This window comes from Amblyraja radiata, chromosome 26, assembly GCF_010909765.2.
Source record: "Amblyraja radiata isolate CabotCenter1 chromosome 26, sAmbRad1.1.pri, whole genome shotgun sequence".
Taxonomy (NCBI): Eukaryota; Metazoa; Chordata; class Chondrichthyes; order Rajiformes; family Rajidae; genus Amblyraja; species Amblyraja radiata.
In genome coordinates, this window is record NC_045981.1 from 20,219,739 (window position 1) to 20,237,935 (window position 18,197).

Consider the following 18,197-nt stretch of genomic DNA (forward strand, 5'->3'; position numbering starts at 1 on the left):
TAAATTGTATTGTATTGTATTGATGCTCTGGTCGGCATGTGTGTTACTTGATACGCCCATGATCTGATTCATTAGTAGGTTACCTGAAACACGCATGATCTGATTGACGGGCGTGTTCGCTGAAACACCCATGCTCTGATTGTTGAGCGTATTAGCTGAAACATCCATGATCTGACTGACGGGCATATTACTTGAAACACCCCATGATCTGATTGATAGGTGCCCATGACCTGAAACATCGTGCTCTGATCAGCCTGTGTGTTACCTGAATTATTCATGATCTGATTGATGGGTGCTTTGACAGGGGCCTCTCTGAAACACCCATGTTCTGCTTTACATGTGTTTTATCTGAAACACTCATGGTCTGATGACAGGTGACTTTACAGTTAGTCTCATACATACACTAAGAGCAAAATCGTGCTAGACAAACTAATGGGGCCAGAGGCTACTCCCTTGGGCACAATGGCCACAATGGCCACTAGCATCTTAGTGCAAGTTGATGCATTGTGGACACACGTGTTGTAATGTGCTAACATTTCCTGGATTCTGAAAAGGTCTTGAAGAAACACAAATGGCGGCACAGTGACGCAGCAGTAGAGTTGCTACCTAACTGCAGCAGAAACCAGGATTCAATCATGACCACATGTGCTGTCTGTGTGGAATGTGCATGTTATTCCCGTGACTGTGTGGGTTGTCTACAACAAAGATCCTATAGGATCTTTGGTCTACAATGATCTAGTTCCACCCACATTCTAAAGTCGTAGGTTAATTGGCTTCTGTAAAGTGCAGTATATAACTAGTGTATGGGTGATCATTGGTCGGCGCGGACGCAGTGGATCGAAGGGCCTGTTTCCACGCTGTATCTCTAAAACTAAAACCAATGGCACTATTAAGAGGCTGCCCTAAAGCAGGAAACTTTAGGGCAATTATCCTAACATATGAATTGGAAAAACGCAGCAATCTATTATTAAAGAGTCCATTCAAGAGTAAAGAGCATTTATTGTCATACGTACTGAAACGGAACAACTACATTTTTACTTGCAGCAGCAGCACAGCAGTTTTGTAATCATATTATATACATATTTTCGCCCAAAGCTCAGCAACATGTTATTTCTTCGCTGTCAGACATCTCTTTATTAGAACTTACCACCGCAGATTTATCGCCGCTTGATCCACTTTGGAACAGTGACCACAGTTCAAAAGCATCTTCTGGGAGTAGCAGTGACCTTGGCCTAAAATTGATCACTGAGTCCCGCTGTCAACAAGTTTCATAGAAACATAGAAACATAGAAACATAGAAATTAGATGCAGGAGTAGGCCATTCGGCCCTTCGAGCCTGCACCGCCATTCAATATGATCATGGCTGATCATCCAACTCAGTATCCCGTACCTGCCTTCTCTCCATACCCTCTGATCCCCTTAGCCACAAGGGCCACATCTAACTCCCTCTTAAATATAGCCAATGAACTGGCCTCGACTACCCTCTGTGGCAGAGAGTTCCAGAGATTCACCACTCTCTGTGTGAAAAAAGTTATTCTCATCTCGGTTTTAAAGGATTTCCCCCTTATCCTTAAGCTGTGACGCCTTGTCCTGGACTTCCCCAACATCGGGAGCAACCTTCCTGCATCTAGCCTGTCCAACCCCTTAAGAATTTTATAAGTTTCTATAAGATCCCCTCTCAATCTCCTAAATTCTAGAGAGTACAAACCAAGTCTATCCAGTCTTTCTTCATAAGACAGTCCTGACATCCCAGGAAACAGTCTGGTGAACCTTCTCTGCACTCCCTCTATGGCAATAATGTCCTTCCTCAGATTTGGAGACCAAAACTGTACGCAATACTCCAGGTGTGGTCTCACCAAGACCCTGTACAACTGCAATAGAACCTCCCTGCTCCTATACTCAAATCCTTTTGCTATGAAAGCTAACATACCATTCGCTTTCTTCACTGCCTGCTGCACCTGCATGCCTACTTTCAATGACTGGTGTACCATGACACCATGATCGCTGCATCTCCCCTTTTCCTAGTCGGCCACCATTTAGATAATAGTCTGCTTTCCTGTTTTTGCCACCAAAATGGATAACCTCACATTTATCCACATTATACTGCATTTGCCAAACATTTGCCCACTCACCCAGCCTATCCAAGTCACCTTGCAGTCTCCTAGCATCCTCCTCACAGCTAACACTGCCCCCCAGCTTAGTGTCATCCGCAAACTTGGAGATACTGTATTGCCTTCAATTCCCTCATCCAGATCATTAATATATATTGTAAATAGCTGGGGTCCCAGCACTGAGCCTTGCGGTATCCCACTAGTCACTGCCTGCCATTGTGAAAAGGACCCGTTTACTCCTACTCTTTGCTTCCTGTTTGCCAGCCAGTTCTCTATCCACATCAATACTGAACCCCCAATGCAGTGTGCTTTAAGTTTGTATACTAATCTCTTATGTGGGACCTTGTCGAAAGCCTTCTGGAAGTCCAGATACACCACATCCACTGGTTCTCCCCTATCCACGCTACTAGTTACATCCTCGAAAAATTCTATAAGATTCATCAGACATGATTTACCTTTTGTAAATCCATGCTGACTTTGTCCAATGATTTCACCACTTTCCAAATGTGCTGCTATCCCATCTTTAATAACTGACTAGCAGTTTCCCCACTACCGATGTTAGACTAACTGGTCTGTAATTCCCCGTTTTCTCTCTCCCTCCCTTCTTAAAAAGTGGGGTTACGTTTGCTACCCGCCAATCCTCAGGAACTACTCCAGAATCTAAAGAGTTTTGAAAAATTATTACTAATGCATCCACTATTTCTGGAGCTACTTCCTTAAGTACTCTGGGATGCAGCCTATCTGGCCCTGGGGATTTATCGGCCTTTAATCCATTCAATTTACCCAACACCACTTCCCGGCTAACCTGGATTTCACTCAATTCCTCCAACTCCTTTGACCCGCGGTCCCCTGCTATTTCCGGCAGATTATTTATGTCTTCCTTAGTGAAGACGGAACCAAAGTAGTTATTCAATTGGTCCGCCATATCCTTGTTCCCCATGATCAACTCACCTGTTTCTGACTGCAAGGGACCTACATTTGTTTTAACTAATCTCTTTCTTTTCACATATCTATAAAAACTTTTGCAGTCAGTTTTTATGTTCCCTGCCAGTTTTCTTTCATAATCATAACATAATCTTTCTTTCATCCCATTCCGGACCCCACCTTCTATATTGGCCATGCCCCAAGCCCAATCTCATCGCCCACTAGAAGACAGCGAAACACAGAGTGCTGGAGGAACTCAGTGGGTCAAGCAGATTCTGGGGAGAGAATGCATGGACGGCGTTTCGGGTCGGACGCCCATTGTTTCATTTCAGCTCCACCCGAGGAGCAGGCTCCGCCTTGTCACCTAGGAGACGACGCCCCGTCACCTTGGAGACGCGGTATTGCTTTGGACGATGCGCTAGGTCCCGCCTCGTCACCTAGGAAACGCGGTATTGCTCCGCCCCAGAAGCAGACTCCGCCCCGTCACCTAGGAGACGTGACTTACTCCACCCTCGGCCTCGTCACCTTGGAAACGCGGCCTTGCTCCGCCCCAGAAGCAGACTCCGCCCCGTCACCTAGGAGACGTGACTTACTCCATCCTCGGCCCCGTCACCTAGGAAACGCGGCCCCACCTTGCTCCGCCCCAGAAGCAGACTCCGCCCCGTCACCTAGGAGACGTGGCCTTGCTCCACCCCCGTCCCAGGTCCCGCCCTTAAGACTGGGGAACCTCGCCATGCTTCTCCACCACTCCTCCTGGCGGTCTGAGTGACGGGGCGCTGCGCCGCGCCGAGTCGAGTAGACAGAAGTGCGTGAGGACCGGACTTGTGGAAAAGACGGTTTCTTTGGACCCTGGCCGTAGACGAAGATGTCCAGAAAGGAGCCGCTGTTAGGCGCCTTGAAGGGTGAGTGCAGTCCCGAGTGAGGCGGAACGGCCTGATGATGGGGCGGAGGAGGGGAGGTCAGTAAAGGGGGGGGGGCGTGCCTGGGTTTGGGAAGGTGGGCAACTTGTCACTGGCCACCTCTCACTATCCTCGTAAAATAATTCCAAACTACTTTCAAACAATCAGAGTGGGGAACTTCATTAAAACTTATGTCAGGGTGGAGAAGAGCAGATACTGGGAAATATTTAATTATAATCTATGTTGAGAAAAAGTATTTGAGCAAGACAGAATACGTTGAACGATCTTTCCTATTATTATTAATTTACTGACACGTCGACGTCCAATTTTATTAAGTAAATCAATTCGGCCAAGATGAATTGATTGCAGAGGTGGCATGGAAGAAGTATATTTTTTGGGGGAATTAGTATTTTGGGAATTGTATAATCACCACATGAAGAAATGTATCTGAAGCAGCTATAAATTTATGACTCATGTTTGAACAGCACTTTGGTGGAAAGACATTTGTGTTGCAATACAATGGCCTCTATAAATACCATCTTTACCTTGTATTATCCTATTGCCTCTGCATACTATTGTGCATTCTTTTACAAATCTGTGACGGTGAGCATTCTTCTTTCTTTGGCTCCTTGATTTGCTTTCTTTTTACAGTCTTCCCATTTTCTGTGTGTGGTTCCCTATAACTTACTTATAGGTTACATATAGATTACCTATTTGCTATATCCTATCTCTCCACCTCCGAGAGTCCCTTTTCACTTCGTGGCCACCGTCTTAGAAATAAATAAGACCAGTATTCTGCGGCCTGTCCATGTGATGAAGAATGTTTATGACACAGAAGGCCATTTAACCCATGTCTGCTGTTCAAAAGGGTTAAATAATCCAATGCCAACTGGATCGGCAACCACATCAAATGGGTGGTACAATGGTGCAACTGTTAGAGTTGTTGCCTCAAAGTGTCAGAGAGCCCGATTTGATCCTGACCTTGGCTGCTATCTGTGTGGAGTTTGCATGTTCTTTCTCCCCATCACCATGTATGTTTCCTCTAGGTGCTCCGAATTCCTCCCACTTCCCAAAGACGTGTGAGTTTTGTAGGTTAATTGATCTCTGTAAATTGCCCCTAGTGGATGGGGAGTGTGAAAGTGGGATTGTTAATTCTGGCCAAATTTGAGATGCCAGGACACTAAAATTGAGTAAAGGCTTCTGGGCTGCTAGACCATTTGGTCAATTTAAATGTGCCTTCTGCAGAAATGGCACAAGCTGCAGAATGGTGCCAGTTTGTCTAGAGCCTAGACAAGAGTTGCAGGAAGAGAATGGAACATCTGCAGATTCTGACAATTAGGTGTAAATTGCATGGAACGGATTGGGTGAATGCAAACCAGACATACACATTGTAAATATTGTTGCAAAGCTATACTTTGCTAGATGTTGATTGGGTTAAGTGTTGAGCCTTGTCTGGGTTTCTTGAATATCCAGGCACGTGTTGCATAATTCATCTCTAAACTTTCATCTAGAAACTTCGTCAGATACATTGTATTAGTCACTGTATTATTGGGTTTGGGAAATGTCTATCATGTACTGTGTTAATCGATATCTGTTATTGTACTGTATACAGACCACCCCCATATGGTTCGGCCCCTCAAGGTTCGGGGACCTATAAAAGGCCGCTCCCACGAGGTCCTGTGTCGATCTTCTGGGACTGCATGACCTTCTGGAGTGTCTCTGCTTGCAAGAGGCTAGGAGGGCTTGGCCAGGCAGATACAAGGACCAAACCCGCGGTGGTTTGGTATAGTAGTGGGAACTGTTATTGTGTTTTTCCAAAATAAAGTTTAGATGCGCAAGTGCTTGACTCAGTATTTTATTGACTGAAACTAGACTGGGGAAGCTTAGAATGAGCTATTTACAGGATAACATAGAGTGTTTTTAAGTCCCTCTTTAAACTATTTCTATAATAGATGTAATATCATATTTCTAAGTGCCTATCAATGCCTTTAGCTTAACTGCCCTGGTCACCACACTCCATGCATTTTACTGATTTAACATTAAATCCTAAATACTGGTCAAAGACCAGGAGTTTCCTGAACCATCTTCTTGCCCATTTGCTCTACTGGACAGAATCCCTCTATGCATGCACTCTTGAGTCATAAGTAACCATCTCATGAAAGGTACACTCTATGAAACAATTCGCTTCAGGATCAGCTGCAGCTCGGGCACAAACCCAGAGCTTGACTTGCCCTAGCCGATGTCACTTCATTCTGATTTGATTTAATCACTAAACAAAATGATGAACAACATAATTAATCATTTAAATAGAAAGTTGCACCATTGCACTTGCCTCACTGAAGTCCCTTGCTCGCCATACACTGCACCTTGATTGTTCAGATCTATTGTTGGTGCCCAGTGTTAAATCCAAAACAAACACATTAGGTTTGACTCAGATCAGGATAACAGAGTCCATAGGTTTTGTTGGCTTATTGAAGTCTTCAAAATGATAAAGGAATTTGATAAAGGATATGCAGGGAACAGTTTCCTCTCACAGAGAGGAAATAATCGTGTTATGCTATCAATTGTTATGGAAGGATGAAAAATAGGCAATATCCATGTCTGACACAATTCTTCTTGGACAGTAGGATATAGTAATGAGGGATAGCAGGAATAATGAAGTGGAGGAAAAGAGTAGCCATGATATTATATGGCAGATCAGTCTAGAGGACTGATTGGCCTCCTACTACTACCATACGGAAAATTTATTTTTATGAAATAACCTATCACTGTTTTATTCAAGTAATTGCTTCAAACTGGGAGATAAAAGAAAGTAGATAAAAGTAAGAGTTCTGAATTTAAAAACTAGACTGTCTAGTTAAAAAGGGTGTGGTTGCTGTAGATCATTGATGAGCAGTGAATGCAACTTGCATTCTTCATCATGTCACTGACGTCTTTGTTGCCTCCATGGTGAGGTTTTGATTGTTGTGGTTCTGCTCACATAATTATAGGGCTTGAGTTGCGCACCAATTATCTTGTTGGGCTAGAAATCTAAAAGCCAAACAAATAATCCAGTTGACAGGATTTCAAATGCCATCACAAAGTTTAATAGAATCTGGAAATGAAAAGGAATGACAGCCAAACTATTAAATTATTTTACAAACTGAACTGATTCACTGGTGAGTTTTTGGGACAGAAACTACCAAACCTCATCCAGTTTGAGCTCGTTCCACATCAGTGTTGTTGATAATTAAGAACCTCAGCAGTAGATTGGCATCACAGCCCATAATGATAGGTAAAAGGGTCATCACTATCTTTTTGGCAAGTACGAATTGGTAGTACAGGTATATAAATACACCTTCACGCTATCTTTAGAATTTTAACCTCTAGAGATACAGTGAGGAACCAGCCCTTCGGCCCACCAAGTACATGCCGACTAGCGATTTAACTGTTGTTATAGTACATTAGAGTATAATGCTCCCCTCTCCCAAAGGGCAGGCAATACAAAACCTTGGATGCACAAACCACTAGATTCAGGAAAAACAACTTCCCCACAGTTATCAGATTACCGAACAGTCCTCCCATAAACTAGGTTGTAGCCCCTATCTCCCAATCCACTTCATTGTAAACCTTGGAACATTTATCTTTAACTGTATTGTTATAATGCTGCAACACTATATGTTTCTCTCTGCACTGCCTGTTGTACTTGTGTATGGCTTAATTCTACTCGTATTTAGAATGATTTGACTGGGTAGCATTCTAACAAAGCTTTCACTGTATCCTGGTGCAAATACAACTATTGCCATACGCAAGTACCACAGGTAGTGCAAAGAGAAAAATGCCAGAGTGCAGGTTAGCATAAGCGTTACAGTGCCATGCAGCTGCAATAAATCGTTGCATCTTTTGAGAAATCACACAACAATGTCACTCTTCTGATGGACTCCTAGATGAGATCGTTTTTGATGGAATTGCAGAAGGAAATTGAGATTGTTGAGCACGTTGTATTCACAGAACAGGAAGAGGCCATTAGGTTCTTTGCACTCAGCTCAGTTTTTCAAAAACTTTTTATTTTTCAAATGAATTTCTGGTTTTCAGTTAAAAGCTGTTGGCCCAGATTTTACTGAGAATGCTGCTGTTCCATGTGTGTTACGGGCATTTTCCCACAAAACTATCAGATTTGGGACTTCCTGTGCAAATATGGAACTCCTGAGCTTCCTAACAGTTTCTCTGTGAATTTTCTGATATTGGACATCATGCAATCCATTGGTAGAGTGACAACATCCTGTGGTTTCACAGCAGATGTGTTGGGGAATCTGCTGCTGAGCATGTGACTATCTCTTGTGACTCCATTCATTTTAATGGAGAAAAATACCTACAAGGGAAAGGAAACGAGTTAAGTATCAAGTAATTTACATTTATTGAATTAATGTAAATGTAATTAACCAGGCAACTGAACGGTCCCTCATCAGCTACAGTGCGGTCCTGACTTCCCTTCTGCCTGAGACCTTTGAACTATCGTTTATTGAACTTCAATGTTATATCTTGCACTAAACATTGTACCCTTTATCCTTAGGTAGACAAAAATGCTGGAGAAACTCAGCGGGTGAGGTGCATCTATGGAGCGAAGGAAATGGGCGATGTTTCGGGTCGAGACCCTTCTTCAGACTCGTCGCCTATTTCCTTCGCTCCATAAATGCTGCCTCACCCGCTGAGTTTCTCCAACATTTTTATCTACCTTTGATTTTCCAGCATCTGCAGTTCCTTCTTAAACATTACCCATTATCCTTTATCTGTGCACTGTGGACAGCTTGATTGTATTCATGAATAGTCTTTTCTCTGACTGGATAGCACGCAAACAAAAGCTTTTCACAGTACCTCAGTACACATGACAATAATAAACTAAACTTAACTTAATTGCATTTGGACTTAATTTTTTTTTGTTTTTCTCTTTAACATTTCAATGTATGTTTAATGGTTTTTGAATGCTTCTGAATATTCTTGCCACTCTAACTATTAAACAATTAAAATGTTTGGCAGTTAGTGGTATTTTGATAATCCTCTGTACCCATCTTCTACTTCTGAATTCGCTTGCTCCCTTGAAGAGCTGAAGCCCTTAATTCTATGATCGTCCGGGAATTTATTTACCTCAACTTTAAATATATCCAATGATCCAGCCTCCACCATTCTTTGGAACACAGAATTCCTGAGACGCAGTCCTGTATCTTGAAACTTTGATCTCTCATTTGAGATTCTTCCACTATGGATCTTTGTGAATTCCAACTAAACCATTGTTTCTGTGTATGAATGCCACATGCTAACTATACTCATTAATTTAAAATATTTATAATTTCAATCCCTGGGTGGTTTACAATGATCGGTTTGGAACAGATGAAGCTATAAGAAAGCAGTCACTCTTCACTACATGTTCCACTTTACTACCCTGACTTCAGTAGCCTCTTTGTACTGCTGCAGTCATCAAATTGCATAATCTTCCTACACTTTATTTTCATTTAATAAGTATCTGTTGAACACGGTCTGTGGCTGGGACTCCTGCATCCCCCAAATGCTAGGTTGCATACTTGCCTGGCTTTATCCTTCTGTTATCTGACAATTGTCCAAATTTAAGCTATGAGTAACCTGAGGGGTGTAACTGCATCCTGGATCAAAGTCTGCACATGTCAATCTCTCATGCCATACAAGGCCAAAGGCTGAGACTCCATTGTAACTCTTAGCTGAAATTCCCCAGTATGCATATATTTACTGGCAGCATCTTGGGCTCTTTCTAGTTTCTCCCAGTTCTCAGATTGGCCCAGTTATTTCAGGGGAGAAACACCTGAAAATTGTTTTTCCTATTTAGTTCAGATAATTTCTGCATACATTCAGCAATAAATTATCCCAATTATAAAATGGGACTCCATGAGAAAGAGGCACCATCTGTGGTTAACAAAGACATCAAGGAAAATGTTTAATTGAAAAGCAGGGATTCGGACTTGCAGGGGCTAGTGGTAGACCAGAGGATTGGCAATTTAAGGATCCAATAGCAAATGATTAAAAAGCCCACAAGAGTGGAGAAAGTTGATTTTTAGAGAAAACATGAGTGCAATATCAAAACAAACAGTAAGAATAGGAAGAACCAGCTCGGGTAGGTGTGGGAATTCCAGAAAATGACTTAACAGGAAACAAATAAATGGCAGATATGTCAAACGTAGTCAACATTAGTTTATGAAAGGTGAATCATGTTTGTGAAATTTGCTTGATTTCTTTGAGGATGTGACGGGTAGTGTTGATATGAAGTTTTGGAGGAACAGTATCAGTGGGGATTGAATGGTGGCTGTTGCCTACAAAAGAGTTGAGATAAATGGATCCTATTCAGACCATGGAATTGCAACTGATGGAGTACACCAGGGATAGGTTCTTGGCCCTTAACTGTTTATTATAATGACTTGGAGGAGGGAATGAAATGTAAGGTTTCAAGTTTTTCCTGATGTTACAAAAATATGTGGAAGGACATGTGATAAGGATGCTGTGAGTCTTCAACAGGACATGGAAAGATTAAATGAATGGGTTAATACCTACCAAATGTGGGGGAGTGGAGATCATTCATCCATTAAAAGGAACAAAAATGTGGATTATTATCTAAATGAAGAGAGATTGCAAATTAATGAAGTTCAGAGGTATCTAGGTGTTCGAGTACATGAATCACAAAATGTTAATAAGCAGGTCTAACAAGTTAAGAGGGCAAATGGCATGTTTATTTTTAAATGTTGGTGTTTAATAATAGAGCATTTCTTACAGTTGTACTGACTGTTGGCGACACACCTAAAATACTTGTACAGTTTTGATCCCTTAATCTAAAAAAGGATATCGTAGCATTGGAGAAAATGGTGGAAATTGATAGGAGCACAAATATTGATGTCATACAGTGTGGACACACACAGGCCCTTCGGTCCAACATGCCCACACTGACCAACATGTCCCACCTACACTTCTTCCACCTGCCTGTGTTTGGCCCATATCCCTCTAAATCTGCCCTATCCACGTGCCTGTCTAATTGTTTATTAGATGCTACTATAGTCCCTGCCTCAACTACCTCCTCTGGCAGCTTGTTCCATAGACTCACTGCCCTTTCTGTGAAAAAGATAGTCCTCAGATTCCTATTAAATCTTTTACCTTAAACCTATGTACTATGATTCTCGATTCCACTACTCTGGGCAAGAGACTCTGTGCATCTACCCAATCAATTCCCCTCATAATTTTATAGATCGCTATAAGATCACCCTTCATCCTTCTACGCTCCAAGGAAGAATCCCAGCCTGCTCAACCCCTCCCTATAGCTCAGACCCTTGAGTCCTGGCAACATCTTCGTGAATCTTCTCTATACCCTTGCCAACTTGTTACTCTGGCTCAAGGGTGGGGAACCTTTTCATGTTGGAATGCCGCATTAAGCTAGCTGTAATCTAATAAGGCCGCATCCAAGAAACTTCAATTAGATATACTTCAAAATATACATTATTTTGTAAAAATCAAACTACTATGTACTAACTTCAAGAAGATGAAAGAAAATTGTTAATTCTAAAGTTAATTAACCTTTTAATGACTTTGTTGTGACTGCATTTTGTGGGAAAGCATTTGAATATTTGGTTGCAACATGGAGGTACGCAGTTTCAGATGATCTTCCAGATGGGTATCCGTCATTTGTGACCTTAAAGGCGTCTTGATTTGGGTTAGGTAGGAGAACGTAGATTCGCAGCAATAAGTGGTTGAAAAGCAAGAAAGCATTTTTCGTGCATGTCAAACGTACATTCTAGAGTCGCATTAGAACTAAATCATGAGCATAAAAGGTGTTAAAATAGCCCTCATGATTTACTAATGTTTTAATTGTGGCCGTCAGTTGGGGAGGATTATTTCGTTGAATATTCTTTTACTCTTTGGTATTTTAAATACGTTCATTTTAAGAATAAAAATAATAAAAGACGAACAAAAACATATTAGTAAAAATTTGTGCTCCAAAATTTGGATCCATTCAAAAGGCCGCACTTAATGGCCTAGAAGGCCGCAGGTTCCCCACCCCTGCTCTGGCTGATCTTGCCTGGAGTGTGTAGAATTTTCAACTAAGTGTTTTTGAGTAGTCATCATCTTTGGTAATTCAACATATTTGCAAATGCAAGCTGCCATGATGTTTCACTGTGCTAATTTTCATTGTTGTTGAAAGCTGCTCAAATTTCAAGACCCCATCAATGAATATAACCCTAGTATGTTTTAATTCCCATATTCTTTAGTCACGAAAGGGGATTCTCTGTAATATTGAAGACTCACAGATCAGTTAGACCCTGACTTTTGCTGACGTAAATGTCTTTAATAATTTTTCCAAAAATACATTTTTTTCCAAAAAAAAATCCCTATTACTTAGCTATTTCTCCCTTTTTCATTCATGATTTAGTTTGCTGAGTATGGCCATCATTTTGTTTGCTGCATTGTCAATTAATTCCTGTTAATATCATGGCCATCAGTAAAAATGCAGTCCCACCATTGCCTGTGTCTTTAATTTTCTTTTATCCCTTATGCGATCCACTAGCTTGTTTGGTTTTCTTCCAACAGCTAGGCTAATTTAAATGCCTCCAAATATTCCTGCATGAAACAAAGAATTATTTATTTAAATATTATTTTAACGCACTAGCTTTTAAGCTACTTATTGTTTTAAATGTGTGTACAATGATCTATGTATATGCCACTTTTCTTTCTAAATTTCCCATAAGTTTAAAATCTCATATCTGATGGATATAGCAAATCAGTTCTGTCATTGCTCCAGTGAGACTATTTTATGGGTAAACACTTCTGTACTTATTTATTTTATTGAAGTGTTTAATGTCCCAAGCACATCCATTCCTAAAGATTATGGCAGGACAGTTCTCGTGGATTTTAATGCCGTGTTTGAGTTCATTCTGTGTTCTGGGAGACACTTTGAGATTTGATATCCCTGCATTTTGTGAGATAATTACTATCTCATTCTCCCTGACCATTAGATAATTGACTGAAGAACCATTTATTTCTGTTACAGAGGGCAGTGATATTATCTAGTACACTGCTTAAAAGGTAATAAGAAACTATTTATTTTACAACCCACAAATAGAAATTGGAGAAAAGGCATGCAAAGAAAAGGTTTCTATGGTTATGAAGAGAAAACAGTGTTGTGGGACAAGAGCTCTTTCAGAAATAAAGACAGTGAGCCAAATGGAAGTCTTCTAAGCCAAAACATGATGCCACTCTGCTAAAGTTTGTAACTTGTGCAGCAGAACAATTCAGCAGACCCAGTCGCACTCTAGTCCCATATCTGTCTTCCTGCTTGAACCCATTAAGAGGGGGAAGGGGAAGGGGAGGTGATAGTGAGAAATATGATGATTTAGAATGTCAATGAGAATCAAAGTGGTATCAAATTAAGAACCAGTGCAGGGCAGCAGTGGATGCTTGGCCATTTGTATGAGTTGGGGTAAGGACAGCATGACCTTGAGTTCATTTTTTTTTACCATGGGTGATGGCGCATAGAAGAAGTGCCCACTATCTCAGCATAGCCTGAATACTAAACCTTAGTACTACACTTTGATGTTCAATTTCAGATTGATTTTACTCTCCAGTGTGGCCTTCTACACTAATGACAGTTGATCTGTTTTGTCTACAGCATGCATCCTAAACATCCAGGCAGACAACGATCCCATCACCGATGGTCATCCTCATCTCACATCCTTATGTGATATTCTTGAAATTATTCTGCGGAAAGGAATCCGACGTAAGTAACTGCAGTGCCTGGCGCGCTTCTTTCTTTTGGAGATCTGCTGTAACGTATGTTACCATAATGCAAATAGGATAAAATGTAATAGAGTCAAACAGCGTAGAGACCTGGTGCTTCAGCCCAACTTGCCCATCCCAACCAACAAGTCCCACCTGCCTGCATTTGGCCCATATCCGTCTAAACCTCTCCTATCCATATACCTATCTAAATGTTTCTTAAACGTTGTGATAGTAACTACCTCCTACGGCAGCTTGTTCCATACATCCATAACCCTTTGTGTAAAAAAAAAAGTTACCCTTCAGGTTCCTATTAAATCTTTCCCTCCCTCGCCTTAAAACTATGTCCCCTGGTTCTCAATACCCCTACTCTGGGCAAGAGATTCTGTACGTAATCTATTCCTCTCGTGATTTTGTACACCTCTATAAAATCACGCCTCTTCCTCCTGTGCTCCAAGGAATAAAGTCCTAGCCTGCTCAACCTCTCCCTATAGCTCAGTCCTGGCAACATCCTCATAAATCTTCTCTGCACCCTTTCCAGCTTGACAACATTTTTCTTATAACATGTTGCCCAGTGCCTCGCCAACGTCTTTTATAACTGCAACATGACCTCCCAACTCTATACTTAATACTCTGACTGATAAAGCCAATGGGACAAAACCTTTTGGGCCACCCCCCCCCCCCCCCCCCCCCCCCCCCCCCCCCCCCCCCCCCCCCAAACCAACAGTGGAGAGTTTACTGACTGGTTGCACTATGGCCTTGTTCTGTAAGTCGAACACCCAAGAGCAAAGGGAGTTGCAGGAAGTATGTGTATATTGCCCAGCCCATCATGGGTATTGACCTCCTCAGTTCAGAAGGAATCTATAAGAAGCATTGACACTAAAATGAATTTTTGCTGTTGTGAAATGGTGGAATTGTCTTGTTGCAGAGCCAGTCCTGGGGCTGTGGAGAAGAGACTACTGGCACTGGATGGAGCAACTTCCACAACAGGATACCTGTTCCAGGTAATATACTGCCACCAATTTCAACAGAATTTGCTTTGGAGGAAGGGACCAGTTGCCTTATCAGGTCTATCAGCTCTTTGAAAAACTTGTCCAACCTGGACCGATTCCTCAACTTCTTCCTTGTGCCCTGTGACTTGTTCAATTCCCGTTTGAACATTGCTACTGGATTTGCTGCTGCCCCTCCACTTGGATGGGGCACACTTGCTTATTGGACTCTAAGTCTAAATAAAACTGAGAATTTTAATAGGGAATGCGACTGACAGGAAGTGATTGAAATAAATAATATATCACCAAAAACAGCCGATGTGGTCATCGTTACATCACAGTGATCAAGTTTACAATCAAGTTTACTTGCTGTGAAAGATACGTATAAAGTTCCTTCCTCTATGCTTGGACTATTTATTTGATACATTGGATAGGTAAAGGCATGCCTTAATTCATGAAAGAAGTAACCATTGTTCATGTGAAAAGTCAGTTTTACATAAATGGAATTATGTAACACTGTTAGCAATTAGAATCCAGCAACTGGAAGCTTATTTGTGTTGTACTGAAGTGAATGGGCAAAGTATGTGAGCTGCCAGCACATGTGGAGCACAGTTCAATTACAAATATCGAGGGGCAGAACTGACTTGTTATGCAGTTAAACTGAAAGATGGTGGACAACGTGCATCTGTAATTTGAGCTATTCCATGGATGTGGAAAATAAATAACCATCTTCCCTTAATGAAGTGCTTTGAAATGTATCTTTTAATATGTATTTTATTTTCCTCATTGCTGTCAATAATGTGGTGATGAACCACTGCCTTGAACCACTGCTGTCCTTCTGGTGAAGTGTCCCCAACCACAAATAATGTGGGCGTGTTATAACTTTCAAAGTAGAGCTGACGGACCTGCGATATATGTCAAAGGGAGGATGGCATGTGACAAGGAGAACCTGCAGATGTTTGTAATCCCGTGTCCATAACCCCTTAGCCCTGGTAACATTGGAAAATGGTGCCAGAATAATGTCGTGACCTGTCTTGTCCTGGGTGATGTCAAGCTCTTTCAGTATTGTTAGATCTACACTTGTCCAACCAAGTGACGTTATTTGGTGGCAGGATGCAAGTCATTTGCTCCCAGTATTGACCACAGTATTTTGATGATGCCGAATGCCATGAGAGATTATGCCATCAAGTATCAATGACTGACACTCATTGCAGATGTTTAGTTTAATTTAGAGATACAGCGCGGAAACAGGTCCTTCAGCCCACCGAGTCCGCACCGACCAGCGATCCCCACACATTAACACTATCCTACACCCATAATATTGAGAATAAAGTTAGATTAGATTAGTGTAGTATTGGTGTAAATAGGCGGTTGATTGTCAGTGAGGGCTCAATGGACCAAAGGGTTAGTTTCAATGCTATGTCTTTCTAATAACCTAGGTGCCAAGTTTGAATGTTACCTGGGCTTTGTTGCATTGAGGAGTTGTGAATGAATTTCAATGTTGCACAATTCTCAGCAAACATCCTCACTTCTAATGTTTTGAAAATTGGAATATCATTGACGAAACAACTGAAGATGGCTAAAACTCTGCCCTGAGCAATGTCCTGGGCTTGGATATTTGATCTCTAACAACTTCAGTTTTGAGCAAGTGAAATGTTTTCCTGTACTGTCCATTTACCAGGGTTTCTTGATGTGGTCTAGGTGTACAGATAATCACAGTCGCCTCACCTCATCTCGGCCCGTCTGAAGAAATTGCCTGACCCAAAATATTATCCGTCCATTCCCTCCATAGATGCTGCCTGACCTCCCGAGTTCCTCAAGCATTTTGTGGTTTCCTCAAGATACCAGCATCTTGACCTCGGCTCTTTTGTTCATTTATGGACTAGACTGTGTTCTGCAACTAAACCTGCTTGGTGAAATCCACACTGGGTATTGGTGAATGACAGCCTCTTGAAAATACTGTTAACAACACCATTTATTAATTTGCAAATGAACATGATTGCAAATGATTCAGGCTTGTCTTTAGCACTCACGTGCTCGCCTCCACCAACAATGATCTGGAAGTCCTCACAAACTAGCAGCTTAATTGTCCATCAGTCATCATGAGGTGTGGTAGTCATGCAGAGATTTGATTTGATTTATTGTTAATGGGATGACTTACTTTTTGCTCACTTTTGCTGCTTTGCCATTTTTTCAGGCATGCCCTTCTGCATGTCTCGTTGAACCAGGTCTGATTTTCCTGTGCTATAACAATGAAACATGTTGGTAAGACCATATAATGAAAGACATTTATTTCTGCTGCTGATGATCCACAGTGCCTCAAGGCTGCCAATTTATGCACTGCCTGATCTTGTCTGTGTCTAAAAGCCAAATGCTGGAAGCTTGTGAGCAGGTCAGACAACATTTGTGGAAAGAGAAATTGTTAAATTATGATCTGATTCTTTCAGCAACGTATAGATGCTGGGGACAGAATCCATGTGTGTGTAATTTTGTCTGGCCACTGCGCAGACAGGTCATGTGGAAGTGGGTAAGATGTCCGGCATGTCTGCTCTACATTCTTCACGTCTCGCAATGGCGGAGTAAGGCAGGCATAACAACAGCACAACAGCTTGGTCTTGTGGCTAATACCTCTTCATCCCCATGCTTCACAATCTTCCAAAAGAGATGGCTTTTGTTCACATTGTAATCAATGTTGACTGATCTTGAGAGAGTGCTGCCAATGTTTCTCCACTACTGAAAATCTCTGACTATTCACAAGGATGTTTGGTTCTGTCTTTGACTGGTGATTGGAAATGGAAATTACTGGTGATTGACTGGTGATTGGAACTGGAAATTACGCAGGCTGGTGCGTAATTTCTGTTTTCTTTGCACTAATTGTGAAGCCAGGGTTGCTACAGGTGCTGGCAAATTTGTCTCCGTTTTCCTGCAGATCAGCCTCAGAGCTACCATTGAGGACACAGTCAGCAAAGAGGAGGTCCCTTAAGGTGGATTCTTGTACTTTGGTTTTGGCTGAGAGTCTCTAGATTAAAAAGAGCACCATCGGTCCTGTAGCTTAGGTTGATTCCATCTTGTTTATCAGGGTAGGCATTGGGCAGCATTGCAGAGAATATCATATAAAACATACAAAGAAAATCATAAACTAAACTTGAAATCACAATAACAACAATCCTGAAGTAATGTGTTTCCACATATGTTTTTGTGCTGGATTGTTCCTCAGCTATGTTAATTTGTTTTTAATGGTGTTTAAAGTCCAAGAAGCCTTCACTTTCTGGGTTGAATTTTGATTCTGTTAGCCATGCAAATAATATGAAGTATGTCAGCAGGGAGACAGAGCAGGGGTGTCATTTGTGAAGACCTGTAATATTGCAATTCATACAGTATAATTTGGTTACTTGACTTTAACCCCACACATGGTCTGAAATACGTGAGTATTTATGAATAAACGGCTCTGATTTGTTGATTATAGACAATATGCTGCAGTAACTCAGCGGGTCAGGCAGCATCTCTGGAGA

General features: G+C 41.6%; 1 protein-coding gene and 1 long non-coding RNA gene across 3 annotated transcripts in view; one reads left to right on the forward strand and one right to left on the reverse strand.

The window, feature by feature from the left end:
* Positions 1 to 3,739: 3,739 nt before the first annotated feature.
* Positions 3,740 to 18,197, forward strand: part of LOC116988012 — a 33,518-nt gene continuing 19,060 nt past the window's right edge. For both annotated transcript variants that reach the window (XM_033044412.1, XM_033044413.1), the window contains exons 1-3: positions 3,740 to 3,937; positions 13,590 to 13,697; positions 14,625 to 14,700. In XM_033044412.1, the coding sequence (XP_032900303.1) occupies positions 3,901 to 3,937; positions 13,590 to 13,697; positions 14,625 to 14,700 (221 nt within the window). In that variant the 5' untranslated portion in view covers positions 3,740 to 3,900. The remainder of the gene's footprint in view (positions 3,938 to 13,589; positions 13,698 to 14,624; positions 14,701 to 18,197) is intronic.
* LOC116988014 lies at positions 16,643 to 18,194 on the reverse strand. The gene is made up of 2 exons (XR_004415845.1): positions 17,523 to 18,194; positions 16,643 to 17,464 (listed from the first exon to the last, which is right to left on the reverse strand). It is a non-coding gene; the product is annotated as an uncharacterized LOC116988014 (long non-coding RNA).